This window comes from Camellia sinensis, chromosome 8 (genome assembly GCF_055761805.1).
Source record: "Camellia sinensis isolate YWXY chromosome 8, ASM5576180v1, whole genome shotgun sequence".
NCBI lineage: Eukaryota > Viridiplantae > Streptophyta > Magnoliopsida > Ericales > Theaceae > Camellia > Camellia sinensis.
Window position 1 is genome coordinate 24,644,677 of NC_138968.1, and position 17,675 is coordinate 24,662,351.

Here is a 17,675-nt window from a genome sequence, read left to right on the forward strand (position 1 = left end):
GCCGAGAAGAAGTAAAGCAGTACTGAGGGCGACACCAACATTGATATCATTGGCGCTATCACTAGCCATAACAGGCTAGCTTCCAGAGTAATCTCGGGGGTCCAGAGGGCATCAGACTTCTTAGACCCCGAGGTCGTTGCAGAAGATGACCTCGACTTTTTTGATTATGGCGATTCGGATGGTTGGGCCTCAGAGCGCCTCTTCCTAGCAGAGGATTGAGATTTGTTACTCTCAGTCAACTTGGAGATTGACAAAGCATCCTCAGACTCAATTTGAGTAACTTTAGCCTTTGGCTGAGCCTTTTTTGTTCTTTTCGGCTTCGGTGGAGGCAGGGTTTGTGTTGATTGAGCATTAACATCAGTTGGAATGTTGGCTAGAAGATCTTTAGCAACTGGTTTTGGGCGGCCCATCTCGGTGGTAAGAACAAGTCATCGCCGACGTTTTCGTTGGGATATCGGAATCAAATACGGAGCCGAGGTCGACGGCTGATCAGCTGGATCCGAAGTCGATCCTTGGTCTGTCCGAGATGTGGACGCAGTTTGTGGAGTTATGACAGATGGTGGAGAAATGCTTTTCTTCTTCCTCCTAGGGACGACGGGCAGAGCTGACTTGTATGTTGGAATAAAATTGAGAACCAGAGGCGCCATTCGTTTATGGACTGGCAGGTCCAAGAGTTTATTCAAATCCTTGCTGGGAATAAAGGATTGGCAAAATTTTTTTGGTGGCTTAGGAACAACTACAAGAAAAACAAACATTAAGAAATAGATAAAGTATGAAAGACTTTAAAAAACAAGTAGGTATGAATACAGGGCTCTTACCATTGCTCTCTACAAAGACTGATCAGAGGAGAGGGAAAAGATATAGGTCTTCATCTGGGGCGAACTCCCAGTTCCCTGAAGTAATGAAATAATCGTCCCCAGCTCCCTTGTTGGATTCAGGGAGGTCGGCAACGATTTTGTATTCAGTGGACCTCGGCTTGAGGTAGCAAACATAGCCAGTGTCTTTTTTAAGACCACACATAGTATAGCAATATTGGATGTCGGCTAATGTGATCCTAGCATTTTCTTATTTGGCTAAGGCTATGATACCATTGATGGTTCGATAGGAATTGATGGAAAGTTGCATCGGATTCAACTTGTAATAATGAAGTATTTCACAGAAAAGGATGTTGAGTGGGAGCCAAAGTCCACACTCAATGAAGGCTACCACAAGGAAAGGCATGGAGTCGTCAGTAAGCATGATAGAGTCATCATCCCCAGCCAATCTCAGATGGACGTCGGCTGGGATTTCAAACTCTTGTCTAAAATTTTTTAGTTTGGATAGGGTGTCTACCCTATGTTTCCACATACCCATGATATCGGCTTAATCAAAGGGGTTGGATTTCAGAAGATGTTTCGAAAGGGTTATTGGGACCTCGGTAAAACACTTAGGTAAATACATGTTTCAGTTTTTTCCTAAATTGTGGGTTCTACAGACAAATCCCAAACCTAAGTCTATGGAAACGAAGATTGAAGGCACGAATCTGGAAAAGACACAAAAAACAGAAACAGGAACGAGTTTCAGAATCAAGAACAGAGATGGTCTATCAAGAGCATAAAGAATACAAGAAGTATAAGGCCAAGAATAGTGGCAAAAGTACAGGAAAGTGGTGAAACAGTGTGTGTGTTCTAGATATGGGCAAGGGCAAAATTATGGAAAAAACACATTCAGATGTATGATTCACAAGTTAAAAGTTTGAACAAATGCAGTAATGACAACAAGTAATAGAAAACATCAAGGAATTGAAAACGAAAGGAACAGTAAACTCACCGAAGAAAAGAAGCCGGTGTAAGGATCGCCAAAGTCAGACAATGGTTACAGAAGTAACAGAACGGCGGAAGCTTCACCAGAAGGAGGAATGAAGGCAGTTGCAGAGCTTGAGGTCTGGAACAATGGCGTATTCAAGAGCTAGAGAGAGAAAAAGCAATGGAATCGAATGAAAAATAAAAAAAACAAAAGAGGGAAACAAGTTTTGTCAAAAACTTGAAACGGTGGCAAAAGAGGGCAATCAATGCGCATAGGAAGACGACTTTGTCAGACGGCGCACGCAGGCGCGAGGCAGTTTTTAGGCGCGTCGCAGGTACAATCCAATATATGAAAGACACGTGTCATAAACGGTTGAATTATTGTATGACAGCTCATACGCATGAAAGGGTTCTTGAAGTTCTTGTTCTTTAACGACGACATGTCAGCCAACATAATGATCTCGGCTGAGATACTGTAAACCGACGTACTGGAAGAAAGGAATGATATAGGTTCTATCACCTTAGAATGCCGAGGTAATAGAACCTAGGGGGCAGTTGTGGGGATATATTTTCTGAGCACCAACACGTGGCTAAGGTGACGCCGACGTGTCAGCCGAGGTGCCACGTGTCCTGGTCATGACGCCGAGGTTATCTCATCAAGGCCGAGGTTACCTCCGAAGATATCGGAATCCAAGATAAGCGGATAAGGGATAAGAGTCCTAGAATGGGAGAAGACTTCAGTTTGGGTAAAGACAAGACTCTTAGAGAGTTTATCCTAATCCTACTGGAAGTCTAAGATTAGCAGTAATCCTAAGTCCATTAGAGCTAGGCTCCTATTGGGACTAGGATTGTGTTGGCTATAAAAGGGAGGCCCCCCATGGGTTTAAAGTACCCAATTTATATTCTGAATAATAAGTTTACACTATTGATTATCTGTGAGAGATATACTGACTTGATCGTCGGAGTGCCTCCAGGTCGACGAACCATTGCCGGAATCTTCTCTTTCTGTTGCAGGTTAGACATGTGTCATCTATTCTGCCAGTGCTCTCCAACTGAATACTAAGTCGACAGTGTGGTCAGATTTTCACCCACACACTAATTTTTAATTTAATATTTGATTGGAAGTAAAAAGAAATATATATGTATTAATTATGATGAGTAGAAATAATTTCAAAAACAAATTATAAATTTCAAACCACAGATTAACTAACTTAGGATTACTTTGGGTAGATAGAAAAAAAAAAAAAACCTTATTTGCTTTTCTTTTTTTTTTTTTGGTTGCTTTTTGATTTTTTCATAAATTCATTTGCTTTTTGGTTTTTTGTAAATTATTATAATATAGTGTCACTTCATTTGTGAAGTGAATTATTATAATATAGTGTCACTTCATTTGTGAAGTGAATTTCCATATTACCCTTATGCACATATTGAAAATTACCATTTTACCCTTCTTGTTTAGTAACAAATTTTATTGTTTTTCCTACGAATATTTTAATAAATTTGTGTCATGACTTATTTGATCTTCCTAAAAGAAGAAAAAAAAAAATGCACCAAATAAGTAACTTTTTACTTATTTCAAATAAAAACAAAAATTGCCTATTATGTTGTTCCCAAAATGACCCTAAACAAATAGGTGCCAATTAAACTATTTTTAACTAATTGAAACAATCCTACCGACCACAGCAAGACAAATATCTTTGTCTCCATACTCAATTTCGATGTATCCCATTTTCCTCTTTAAAAGAAAGTTTGGGAGTTCAAAAAAATAAAAAAGCAAGACAAATATCTTTGGTTTATTCGGGTTTAGGCAAAGTGGAATCTTAATTTACAATTAATTTATTAGAATCTCTCTCAAGTGTCGTTATATGTGACAGCTCTCAATTGGACATCCATACCTACCATCCAGCTAGTCTCTGCATCTACACTTTCATTCCGCCTATACAAATATCTGTATATATCAGTGGAAAATCGGTAATATTACATATATCAATTAACGTATTAATTAATGTATTAATATTAATTATGATATTATTATTGACTCTACTGATTAATTACATTATAAATTTTAAATTTTTTTTAAATTATACCACATTATCAATTTGATACACTAATTAATATATTAATTAATACATATATCATTATTCGTGAGAAATTGTTTGAGAGTGCAAAGTGTATAGTATATAAATTGTAATTTTTTAAATTTTTATAAATTAATTTATGTAAATCTATACAAATTTACATAATTTTATAAAATAATTTATATATATATATATATATATATATTTGTGATAAATTAGGAAGGTGGGATAGGGTGGGGTATGCTTATAAGCACACTCAACAATTGCCCATATCTCTATATATGTATCATCGCCTATCCAATCCCTCTGTCTCTGTGTGTATAATCATCTTTATTTCTTGAAGCCAAATTTACCGTAACAAATGGCAGAAGACGAACCTAAGAAGGTCGAATCAGAGACGCAATCGGAGGCTCCACCAGCTCCAGCGACGGCACCGGAATCCGCCGAAGATAAATCCGTAACTCCACCACCACCACCACCTGTTCCTGCTCCTGAAGAGAAGCTTGATGACTCCAAAGCTCTCGCCATCGTCGAAAGTAATATATACATCTCTCTCTAGTTTAATTTCGCGATCTCTTGATGAATTTTGAAAATTCTACGGGTATAATAGGGTTTATGCTCTGTTTGGTGGCTAAGAAATTAAAGTCTCTGTTTTGGAGTTTTGCTAGTGTTTATATGTTTAGCTCAACTTAATTGGATATTTTGAATAGTAATTCGATTGTGTTGAATTTTACAAGTTTAGATAAACTCAAAATTTATTATAAGGCAGGATTTATTGTTTTGTTATCATATTGTATTGAATTTTTAATCACTAATCCAGTCTAAGACATATAAAATTTTATTTGGTATCACTTTTCATTTTTTTTTATTTAATATTTTTAGTTTTCGAAAATATCATTTGTTTTCAATTTTTTGGGTCCTAAAACAGTTTTCGATGATTAAAAAAGCAACTTTAAAACGTTTTCTAAAAGATGGGGGTGTATTCATAAATTTATTTAGCAAACAGTTTCACAAAATTATTACCAAACAAATTTTCCATTCTAATTTTCGTTTGATATGTTTCCAACATAAAAAAAAAAAAAAAAAATCAAAAACCAATTTTTTAAAAAGCAATACCAATATTTTGATCTAATCCCGAATCCAAAATTGTCTAGATTGCCTTTTTTTTTTTTTTTTTTTTTTTCCTCACCAAATAATATTTATTAAAAAATTTGAGGTTTAACCAAATTTGTGATTTATTTATTCAAAGTTTCAGATTTTTTCTCTTAACTCCATAATCTGGGGATGAAAGACCCGTCAAGTGAAACATGCTATACCTTTTTACATAGAAACCATGATGTTTGATATGCAATTGTGTTTATTTACAACTCTTAAAGCACAAAAATACACTCTGATGCATTCACAGAGCTAATACCAAGGACGTTCTTTGTATTTTTCCTTAGTTTTTCTCGATGTGATTTGTCAATAAGATTGTCAAGTTAACTTATTCATTTGCGTTCGTTTGGTTAACTTAGTTGGGATAAAAAAGTACAAAAGACAAAAATAGGTTAAATAAGTAATAAGACAAAATGTTATATTCAAATTATAATCATTTCATTTTTTCTCTCACAAAAGTTAAAAAAGTCAAAAAAAAAGTCCAACCAAAAGAACTTTTTAGTCCCAAGCTAAAAAAATCCCAACTCAGAAAAGTCAATTAAAAAAGTCAATGCCAAACGGCGACTAAGTATGACTTATAAACTGACTAGGTTAGTAAAATATTCCGTAAACTTTTTAGGCAAACAAACAGTTGTAATGCTCTGACATCAAAATGACATCGGAATTCACATTTTTAATTATTCTATTCCAAGTTGTATTAAGAAGTTCGTCTGCAATGGACAATTGTTGCCAAAGCATACCTTTTTTCCCAAAAAATTAAGAGGCTAGAAAACCAAGTCGACCTGGTGAAAAATGCCATGACATTTCTGATGGTGCCTAGCATTAGTCTTGTTTGTAACATTGATGCGGATATTTTTATAATATGATGGCTAGGACATTAAATGTTGTCTGGTCGTCACTGATGCGAGGCAACTACGGTTATCTGTCCATTGATGTGCTTAATAAGCTACAATTATGGTTCTAACTAGATTTTTTATCTGAATCGCGGAATTGCAGTTCTGGAGTGAATTCATCTCCCCAACTAAGATGTTTTGTATGGCCTAAAAACAGAAAATTGGTCAAGTCTTGGTTCATGGTACAAGATGTGCTGTTAGAGATTAGCTTGGATGGCATATTTATTGTCTCCTTAAGCTTTGAGGTGCCAAACAAGAACTTGTCATGTACTTTTATTTGTGGTTGTCCTGGTAAGGAAAATTTAGATGATGTATTTTTATATAATTAAAAAAAATAAAAAATAAAAAATGGGCTTAGCTTTAAGAAGCATGGACACATGACATGACATAGACATGCCGACATAGAAATTTTCAAAAATTGTAGAACACATGCAAGATTTATAATTTTATATATTTATTATATGTCATTATGTCATATTTATGAATATTTAAGCCGAAGATAAATTTTTTAAAACCTAATAGAGGAGAATATGTATAAATTTAGATTGTTTTTGTTTTATTATTGGATTCCAAGTTATTTTATTCAAACTCTTAATGTGTTTTATGTGTCTTCAAGTATTAGGAAGTGTCTGACGAGTGTCGTGTCGGTATCCGACACAGTGTTGGATACAGCACGTTAGCTTCTTAGAATTGTCCGTGCTTCTTAGATTTAGTTTCTTTGAGACTGTCTGTTGGTCCAACACATGCTTATTAAATTAGAAAACGTAGGTAGAGATCTCAGCATCTTTCCCACTTCACATGCTGACGTTGAAAGGAATTTATGTAGTGCCGGTTCATTGGAATAAAACAAAAGTCATTCCTTAGGCCTCCTTTGGCAGCAGACCGGTTTAGGCAAAAAGCCAAAAAGTTACTAAAAAAGCCAAAAAGCTAATAACCCATACTAAAAAGTCAAAGATTCTTTTTTCTCTCTACTTTTTGCACATCTTTTCGTAAAAAGCCAAAAAGTCACCCCAAACATATTATTAGTTTTTTTTAGTTCATGTTTTAGCCAAATAGTCAAAAAGTTACTAAATTAGCCTGTTTCCAAACGAGGCCTTAACCTTCGTAACTATTTTCTTACAATGGTGAATGATAATATTCCATTTGTAATACATTTTCTTTCATTTTTTAAGGGAACCAAATGTGCATGAACATTATGATGGAATTCCAATTCATTCCAGTGAAAGAGCATAGGGTTGAGTCTTGATATGTGTATGTTACTTTCATGGTGCTAGCCTCAATACTTACCTGTTCATTGATTTTCTTTATTGATGCCGATTTTGGTCTGATTGAACCACCAGTCATTGCATAATACATGCTTCAACTTCAAGGTGCTGGCCTAGGCACTTAATTTAAAAGATTCCATGAATTGTTCTAAAAGTTTGTCCCATTTTTTCCCACCCAAATCATTATTTGCTTCCAAGCTTAACCATGTAACACTTTGGATGTTCTGTTTTCTAATCCTTTGGACTTTTCTGCTCTATGCAGGCGTTCCAGATTCTGAAAAAGAGAAAACTGCTGAGGGTTCTATTAACAGAGGTAATGAAAAATCACATCTCAATGTTTATTTTCTACCTTGGTACATTTATTGCAAAGCTTAATGATTGAAAGGAATGCTCATACTCTTTTTAGATGCTGTTCTTGCACGAGTTTCAACTGAGAAGAGGTTATCCCTAATCAAAGCATGGGAAGACAGTGAGAAGTCAAAAGCAGAGAACAAGTAAGAGCTTTCTTGAATATATGCTATTTTTTCAAGAATATCTAAAACTTTATATTGCCAAAGGAAGAGTATGCCATAATCATGATGAAGACTTAAAAACAATTTTCTTTATTATGTCCAGCAAATAATCTTTGAAGGGAAAATAAAAAAATAAAAATAAAAACTGGTGTTTTGGAAAAGAGAAAAAGACTGAACCTAGGAGCATGGCATGCTATAGAGGCAGCTCAACCTTCTCATAGGCCAAAGGCAAAAAATCTAAACAAGACAAGATTTTTACGTTTTTACATTATAATTTTTTATTTAAAACTATTTTTATTATTATTATTATTTATTTTTGAGATACAATATACTAATTAAGTTTTTGTATTCAACTTTTCTAACATATCTTCAGGTAAGATATTATCAATTTTAATTTTGAAAAACATTTTTTTTTTCTACAAGTACTATATCATAATATCACCAATGTGAACAATATATGCATTTAAAGAAATAATCTAATCGTTTTATATAATTCAATAATCATTTGAAATCTTTTTAATACATTTATAATTCTACTGGTTAAGCCAACTAGTAATAGTTATACACACAAGCATATGAAGCACTCACAAGTCTTCATGGGCCTTATCACCACTTGGCATGGGGCTCACTCAATGCTTGTGAGTGTGTTCGTGTACTGTTGTGTATAATCGTTGGTGTCCTAACATTTTTTCTACAAAAACGATTGTCGTCCACTTAATTTAAGTATACGATTTGGTAAAATATGGAGCCTCTTTCAATAAGGGGCCTTGGCAATGGGCTTATTCGCCTAATGGTTAAGCCTCTACTTCATCAACACTTTTTAGTTTGTACATTGATATTGGCGTCCTAGTGTAAAACTTGAGATTTAGGTATTTTCTTGACAAGAACAACCTATTGTATCCCAAGCAGTTATCGCCAAGTGGCAAGTTGAGCCGCAATAAGTGCCTCAAGAAATGTAAGTCACGAGTTCGAATCTCATGAAGTGTTCATGGGAGCCACCACCTCAATAATTACCCAATATGTGTTGGGATTGTGTATACCTGGGGGACCCATATATGCTCATGACCATTATATATATATGCAAGAATTTAAAAGAAAAGAAAAAAGAACCTAATTGTATATGGTGTATTGAAACCTCCACAATGTTTGCTACCATTTTCTACTATTGACATCATTTGCAAATCTGATACATGACAACAATTTGAGGAACTGTTATATGCTTGTGTGTTAAAATCCAAACTCTTAGAGATGCTTGCACTCTTGGATGGACAGGTTTTGATATTTGAAAGTCTTATTTTTCTTCAAATCAAAATAAGACTTGTTTCTAGTAATCTATGTGGACAATGCATACCAAACCTTACAATTTGAAATTATTGAACAGAGCTCATAAAAAGCTATCTTCCATCGGAGCATGGGAGAACAGCAAGAAAGCTGCCATAGAAGCTGAGTTGAAACAGATTGAGGTAAGAAGTCACTATTCACATTGTTGAAAAATATTACCAATAGCCCCTTCAGTTGGTGGTTTCTGTTTGCACTCAAATGTGAATTTGGTCCTTGACTTAGCAAAGGCTTTTTTATTTTTTATTTTAACTCGGCTGATATTTGTGACATATCATGTGAGTAGGAGAAATTGGAGAAACAGAAAGCCCAATATGTGGAGAAAATGAAAAACAAGATTGCACTCTACCACAAGGCAGCAGAAGAAAAGAGGGCAATGATTGAAGCCAAACGCGGCGAAGATCTTCTCAAGGCAGAGGAAACGGCAGCGAAGTATCGTGCCACTGGAAGTGCACCAAAGAAACTACTTGGAATATTTTGAAGTATCAAACCTGGTTAAAAAACAATGAATTTCTATTTGTAAAGTTTCTTCTTTGGGCTTGTTTTTGTATTTTGGGCTGTTTTGCGTGCTTATTTGCTGGTCAATTTCTTACTGTTCATTATTGTGTGTATAGTGATGTATTTCTATGTATATGTACAAAACAGATTTCTTTGGAATGAAGATTATTATTCAGTTTAGCCTATGGATGCAATTTCTGATGAGAAATGGTATACAAATTTGTATTTTGTATGTGTTCTTCCTCACCTGCAGCACATTACAGGCAAACTAATGTGTCGTTTGTTTCTAACAGAAAATATTTTCTGTAAAAAAACGTTTTCATAAATTTTTATTGGGACCTTGAAATTAGTGTGCTAGGGGTTACGATAGTGCTTGTGGCATTGATAAGATTTTACTCTGAAAAACAATTTTGACATTATAGAGGTGAAAATTTTCTGTTCAAATAAGCTTTATTTTTGTGAACTTCTGTTTTTTCTATTGAATCGAATGTCAGAAAATATGTTCTACAAAAACAAATGGAGCGTAAAGAAGGGATTTACACTTGTATATGCATATCAGATGAACTTTTTGGATAAAAGAAAACAAACCACAAATATATATATATATATATATATGTATAGATAGGGTCATTGAACTGAGCCAGGTCAACTTAGCACCAAAACTGGGTATTTTTTCATCAACAAACCCAACTTAAAGATATCTTCTTGGCAACAGTCGAAATTTGGGCAACTATTAGATGAAATTCAAGAAAACCAACTAGATTGAAAATAAAGATTTATGACAGAGTAAACACACTAGGTTTGAAAAGTTCCATCAATATCACCTCCAGGTAAGCATTCAATGTCGAAAGAAAATGGAGACATCATCGGGCTGTCCTTGTAGGAATCCCATATCATCGTCGCCGCTAGGAAAATCTAGCAGCAAATTCATTGCTGAATTCGAAGAATCATCCAATTCATATGAATTCGAGCACTCTGAACCACCCATCATATCATTTGCATAGATACATTTTTGTTCTATTGGAGAACTAGTCCTCGAAGGCCCTGCCTGCATCGTGACACCCGAACCAGACCCCACTTTTGTTGATGAGGACGTTTGGGATATTGGGCTCTGACTTTCCCTCCTTCCATTTAGTCTTCGAAATGATTCTCCAACTTCAGAATTCCATAGCCTGAGGAAGTAATCACAGTCAGTTTTCACAGTTTGTGATGGGCTGAGAAGTGAGTTCATTGAGAGCCGTGCTTCAGCCTCAACCCGGGCGCTCTCCCATTGTGCCATATGGCGAGTTGATGGGGGCTCGGGTTTTGTGTTGATTGAATTAGAAGCAGAGGGTGGCTTGGAGGCCTGCAGGTTGAGGCCGCTGATGCAGAAGAAGCGCTTCTTGAGATTGGAGTTCCAGAAGTTTTTAACCTCATTGTCTGTTCTTCCCGGTAGATGGGAAGCAATGGCAGCCCACCTGAAAATTTCCGCGGTCAGTTAGCAAGAAAACAAAAATTGCCCAAGGTTTGCCAAAAATCCATGAGCCAATAAAGGACACAAACATAATTTTCACCCATGACAGCAAATTTGTAATTTTTCACTTATGATTTATCTATCTTAAAGTACAAATTCTTAAACATTCAAAACAAAAAAATGACTCCACAATTCTAATAGGAAGTGATTTGAACAAGTAGTTAGCAACATCCTTAAACTCAACTGTTTAAGTGATCAAAAATTGATAGATGAAAATTGAGAAAAATAGATTACTTGTTACCGAGCATGCCGTGGAGCTGGATGATTCTGTTCTCTTCTTCAGGAGTGAATGGACCCCTTATAATGTCAGGGCGAAGATAGTTGGTCCACCGAAGGCGACAGCTCTTTCCGCAGCGAAGGAGACCTAATTAACAATCACACTTTCATGCTTTAAATTTATGGACTTTAAATTCAAAATTTCTTGTTGAAATTGAATCCTACATTATCAAAACAACCCCAATACCAATAAAAGTCCCAAACAGAGATGAAGCAGGGATGCTGGGATGAAGAAAAACTGCATAATTTTGGGTGTGTTTAGTTTTAAAAAATATTTAAGTCTCATTTGACAACTCATTATTTTAGTCTAAAAGTCAAAAAATCATTAAAAAAAAATTAAAAAACCAACAACTTATATTAAAAAATTAAAAATTCTCTTTTCTCTCTATTTTTTGCATATTTTTTCATAAAAAACTAAAAAGATATTCTAAACATACTAATTTTTTTACCTCATATTTTAACAAGAAAATTAAAAAATAATTAAAATAACATGATCTCAAATGAAGACTAGTACCATTGTGCGAAATTTCAAATATAGACCATTGGATTATATCATTTGCAAATGTGTCAATGATGTGATAAAATCATGAAAAAAAATCATGATGGAGGACCCTTGCCCAAGGGTTACTCGAGTGGCAAATTAAGTGGTGATAAGCATTATTTTAGAAATGTAGATCACCAATTTGAATATCATGAAGCAATTGACCCATTGGGTGACTCCTCTGATAAATAATTTAATGTAACAGATATATCACGTAACTGAAATGACGTGATATACCCTTTCATTTCTTCTATTCATTAATTGTCATGTGTTAAAAGAGGAACCGAATATTGATATGACCAAATACTCAGCACTTCTACCAAGTATAAAGTGACTTATCGAGTTTTATTTTATCACATGACAATGAATTAGGGGAAGAGATATACCACGCCATCTCAATCACGTGGTTACAATAAATAATTTCTCCCTAAACTTATAACCAGTAATTATCAGGTATGAGTGGAAGGGAGATTATTTGGTATAAAATTTTACATTTAAATATCATCCGTAACGAGATTGTTACGTAACGAGATTTTAACCTTATGATACCATTAGTCACTGAGATTTTAACCTCATGATACCATTAGTCACTGATATCACTACTAGTGATACATGTCTCAATTTAATCTGAGTCAGTGAAGCTCAAGTTGGGTTAGTTTGACTCATCTTGAACCCTACCAGAATACCCAGAAATTTAATTTAGTTTAATGAAGGATTTGCAGCAGCAGTTGCATCAATCAAAAGAAGTCATGTCCAACAATACTTGATGATGATGAAGAAAAAGATGATGATGATGAGAGTGAGAGAGAGAGAGAGAGAGAGAGAGAGAGATGAAGCAGACCAGCGAGTTTAGGAAGAGAGCGCCAGGTAGGATGGCCATGGGTGGTAATGTAGTCAACAAGGATCTTGTCTTCCTCAGGAGTCCATGCTCCTCTTTTCACTGCTTCTTTGTCACAGCATGGCGCTCTTCCCATCTCCTCTTCCCTCCTCTTTCTCTTCCTCAGCTTTCAACTTTCAATTCAACAACCAAGCGCGCACACACACACACACACCACCTAGTACTGGATACAAACCCTACAATCTCAAATGAAATTTGAGAGAGAGAGAGAGAGAGAGAGAGAGAGAGAGAGAGGTTAGTGGGAGAATCTCCTCAAGGAAATAATAAATGCAAGGGATACTCATCTATACAACATTTAATAAAAAAGGCAAATGTCGCAGACATCCGGACAACTTAGACTTGGGCTTTTCTGCACTCTTTCTTAGCATTCAATTGCTTCTTGTCCAAGCACACATCATAGACTTGCAGTCCAAAAAAAAGTTTGCTATAGTCTCCGAGTACTGTTCAGGTTACTTTGAATGGTTGGTGGTATACTCTTCACATAATTATTCAGTTTAACTCTTGGGTCAGATCATAAAAAATAAAATAAAATAAAATAAAATTTGTGAATTTTCTATTGACTTCCCTTTAACCGGACTGAGGAGGAAATTAGTAGAGCTGTGCATAAGTTGATGCAGATACCCTACTGTTAAACAAAAGCAGAAGACAAAAAAAAGAAAAAGGTCTCCCAGTGAAATTATTGTGGCTCCATAAATGAAGAATCACAAAACATGGGCTCGTTTGGAGTGTAGTGGATCAAGTTAAAAATTAATAATTATAAAATAAAAATAAAATTTTAATTTTTAAAAGATTTTTTTTTTGTTTTTAGTAATTTTTTAAATTTAAATGATTTTTTTTCACTTTTCAGATGATTTGATCTATATTTTCTCAAAACAAAGAAATAATCACTAAAATATGAAAAAGGTTTGTTAAAAACAATCTGAATAAAAATTTGTATGTGTTTTTACATGGATTTTCCTTTGTCTTTGGTGATTTTTTAAATTTTTTTTATATATCTAAATCAATTTTTTTTATATTTTTTAGAAACATCTAGATTAAATGTATTTATATATATATATATAATATAAAAAAAATGTTTACTAAGAATAAAAGAACCCATTTAAAAATATTTCTAAAAAAACCAAACCAAACAAAATATTTTTTAATTTTTTAAATTTTTCTCTACTTCATAAAGTTATGAGCCAAAATTATACCAAACATACACATATTTTCGAAATTAAAATATATCTATCTATCTATCTATCTGTCTATCTATCTATCTATACTATTATAAAGTGAATACCTTTTATGGTGTCCTGAAGCTTTACTGTCCTGAAGCTTTACTCTCCTCATGCCATGTGGCAGTATTTTTTATTTTTTTAAAAAAAGTTAAATAAAGAGATGTGCAATACCACTTAAGCTAAGTATACATTATAATATTAATTTCATTATTATTATTTTTATTCCTACTTATTTAAATTGCACACACATCATGTGTGCCACCCACTAGTATATATATATATATATATATAAACAGTTCCGATAAAGTGCACTAAACAGTACCTAAGTTGGTCATCATTTATCAACAAAACAAACTATTAATAATTTCACAAAAAAAGTTGAATTTCTCTCAAATTCAAACATGTACTTGAGGGTCGTGCTCAAGCTCATGGTCCTCACGGCATCTTTCAATAATTTGAATCGTTTATTTTTTAAGATTTTTTTATTTATATTATTCATAAAAAAAAAAATTAGATCAATTTAATAATTATAACTTTTTCATGTTATCAAATTTTTTTCTAAAAATCAAATGATCTATTTTTTAAAACATATTTATTGTCTATTTTTATAGAGATAAATATGATAAAATAAAAAAATTATGATTATTATATTAACCAAAATCATACACCAAAGATCAAATAAAATAAACCATTCAAATAATTAAAAGGAACCGTAACGGGCCAATGAGCCCGACCATATAGTCAAGGTCATACAACATTGATTCCCATAAATAATATCACATAATAGTCATGAACAACAATATTATGATAATCTCATTATTTATCATCAAATGTTAAACATCTTATTGAAAAAAAAAACTCCAGGTTTAATCAAGATGCGTGTAAGTTGATCGGAATACTTGGTTATTTAAAATAAAAAAATAAAAAAAACCTAGTGAGTAAATACCCAAAATGCAAAGAAAAGAAAATTTTATTGGAATAAATACATACCGTCTACAAAACTTCACACAAATGTTCAATAAATTAATAAATTTTATAAAATTTTCATATTTCTTTGCTTTAAATTTATCATATCACATATTGATCTCAATTTTAAATATTAACATTTATTACAACGCATGACAAACAATAAATTTAAAAAAATTATAAATTATATAGTAGCATACATTTATTATTAGCCCAGGTGGGCATATGTATTTCTATACACACAACACAACTCACATATAGATGAGAGAGAGAGAGAGAGAGACAGAGGTATATGAGGCTGGATTCATACCTAAAACTTATGTTTGAAAAACATTTTGGAGAGAGAGCGAGAGAGTTGCAGAGCTCAAGAATGGCCTAGAGAGAGACAGAGAAGCTTGGTTTTGAAAGTGGGAGTGAGGGTTCATTTGACAAACAATTTATAGTAAAAGGGAAGACATTGGGTTGGAGAAGTGAAAGTTTGGGTTCATTTTGTTTTTTTTTTTTGTTTTTGTTTTTGTTTTTCTGTTTCGATGCTTTCTGACTAAGGTTTGGCTTCTTCTTCAGTTTCACCTCTGGGTTTTCTTTTTTTTTCTTCTTGTTTTGCGCCTCTGCCTCAAAACAGGACAAAAAGAGTGTGAGTTACAAAATACAAATAATTAAAAGAAAATACAACAAGTGTGTGATTTGCTTTGCTGCAACTTCTTTTCTTTATTTTATTTATTTTGTTTATTTTTATAAGTCAAAAGTATTTTACTTTTAATTTTTCAAGAATTAATTTTTAAAAATTATTTAAAAAATAATCAAAATTATACCAACATTATATATTAAGGGATTTCTTATCCGATTTTCATAGTTACAAACACAAAAGTAATGAGATTCATATCAACAAAAACTTGTAGAATTCATTGCTTGAAAAATATAATGCTATAAAAACAGAATTTCTTGTTGGAAAATAGCTTTTTATAGCCTTATTTTTTGTTAACTTTGACTATTAATTAAGGTGGGACCCAAGTGTTATTTTTAACATTTTTAATTGGATTTATGTTTAATGCCGCGTAGTGAATAAATTTATATATTTGGTTGTTCAAAACCATTTCCGAATGAATGAGAGTTCAACGTGCATTTCCGGGTTCGTGAAAATGTATTTTGATGGGTTTATTACAAATTTGTGAAATGTGCTTGTCCCACATTAGAAAGACTTAAGGAATTATTTGGGTTTATAAACTTTAGCATTGGATAATTAAGATGGGCCCTAAGGGGTACCCAAGTTTGTGAAAGGGTGAGGTTATGGGCATAGTGAGCTAGACCCATTGGACCCAAAATTAAAACCACACGCGCACACCGCCGCCTCCGGTCAATCGGGCGCATTGGGCATGGGTGCGTGGTGTGAAGTTGGGTTGAGTTTGTTCAGCCCAATATTTATCTTTTTGGGCCAAAAACATTTGAACTTTATTTATTAATTTTTATTTTTGGTTTCAAAAATCAAAATAAATTGGTCCAAATTTTTTCCCTTCACCCAAACAGTTTCTAATACACCCGAACGGGTTTGAACTTTTTAAATCTTTCCCGGATAGATTTGGAACTGTCCAAACAGTTCAAACAGATTTTCTATTTGTTGAAATCTATCCGAATAGGTGTCAACAGTTGCTTATCTGTTGGCACCTGTTCGAACAGCCACCAACTTGCCTATAAAAAGTCTGCTCCAGCAATTCATTTTGTATCCGAAAATTTTTAGACTTCTTCCCTTTCTTCTTTTGTTCGTCCTCTGTTGCTCTTTCATCTATTTTTGCATTATTTTTAGGAAAAGAGAAAGAAAGAGTTACAACATTATTTGGTTCACCAGACTTGATTTTATAGTGCTATAAAATTAAGTGTTAGTCGTTGCATCCTAGAAAGTAGACACCGGTTATATCTCAAAGCACCGGAGCGAGGACAAAATCTACTTTAAGGAGATTGTGTCCAACATAAGCCTCGACATTAATTTCTGTAAGCATTTAATTCAGAAAATAATTTATATAATTAATTTCTGAATTATTTTATTTTATTATTTATTTAATTTATACATTTAATTTACGCGCATACACCTTTGCAGGTTCCTAACATTTCTATATAAAAAAATATATATAGCATAATGTGTATTATTTATGTTCATTCATATAGGATCCGCCTTAGCTTTGAGGGGGTCAATTTGAAATCAAAATTTAAGGCATTCATACATATATATATTATTTTTTTATTAAAAAAGTTTGGTGGTAAAATATTTTTTATTTGTAACTATACAAATTTCCGTACATATACATAAACATTAAAATTATTAGTTGTTTGTCTGCAAAAACGACTTAAAATATTAGGTGATAAATCATATTTGAAAATATTGTATTAGTGAGCAAATCAATTATAATTTGCTTTTCACAATAACTATAATATTATATTTTTTGAACAATTTTATATGATTTTTATAGTTAACGTAAATTATAATTATTGAGATAAATTTTTAATATCTTCAATGGTTTACATTATTGATTTAAAATAAAAAAGAAAATTGATATAACTAATTGAATGTAAAAATATTATCCACTTCAACATAAAGGCCATTATAATTGGTGCAATCAATAATATTTTATAAACAATCCAAACATTATATAAATAATCTATATATTTGACAAACAACCATTTATTATTTCAATTATTTTTTAAAAGTCTTCATTAAAACTCATTTTTTAAGCTACTAATATTGT

General features: G+C 33.1%; 2 protein-coding genes across 3 annotated transcripts; one reads left to right on the forward strand and one right to left on the reverse strand.

Annotated features, from left to right (window-relative positions):
* The first annotated feature begins 3,707 nt into the window (after positions 1-3,707).
* On the forward strand, positions 3,708-9,703 carry LOC114268550 (remorin). Of its 2 annotated transcripts, none has more exons than XM_028209735.2 (5): positions 3,708-4,398; positions 7,438-7,488; positions 7,582-7,669; positions 9,069-9,150; positions 9,312-9,703. In XM_028209735.2, exons 1-5 carry the CDS (start codon positions 4,224-4,226, stop codon positions 9,504-9,506), a joined length of 591 nt encoding a protein of 196 aa, XP_028065536.1. In that variant the 5' UTR covers positions 3,708-4,223; the 3' UTR covers positions 9,507-9,703. The 2 variants fall into 2 exon arrangements, with proteins under 2 accessions (XP_028065536.1, XP_082738415.1); XM_082882289.1 differs by lacking the exon at positions 3,708-4,398 and adding an exon at positions 6,014-6,201 and having other exon boundaries at positions 7,083-7,488.
* Positions 9,704-10,173: 470 nt separating this feature from the next.
* LOC114268549 (transcription factor MYB17) lies at positions 10,174-13,329 on the reverse strand. Its single transcript, XM_028209734.2, has 3 exons — positions 12,695-13,329; positions 11,271-11,400; positions 10,174-10,980 (listed from the first exon to the last, which is right to left on the reverse strand). The coding sequence occupies exons 1-3, from the start codon at positions 12,825-12,827 to the stop codon at positions 10,362-10,364; spliced, it is 882 nt and encodes a 293-aa protein (XP_028065535.2). The 5' UTR covers positions 12,828-13,329; the 3' UTR covers positions 10,174-10,361.
* Between the last annotated feature and the right edge of the window lie 4,346 nt (positions 13,330-17,675).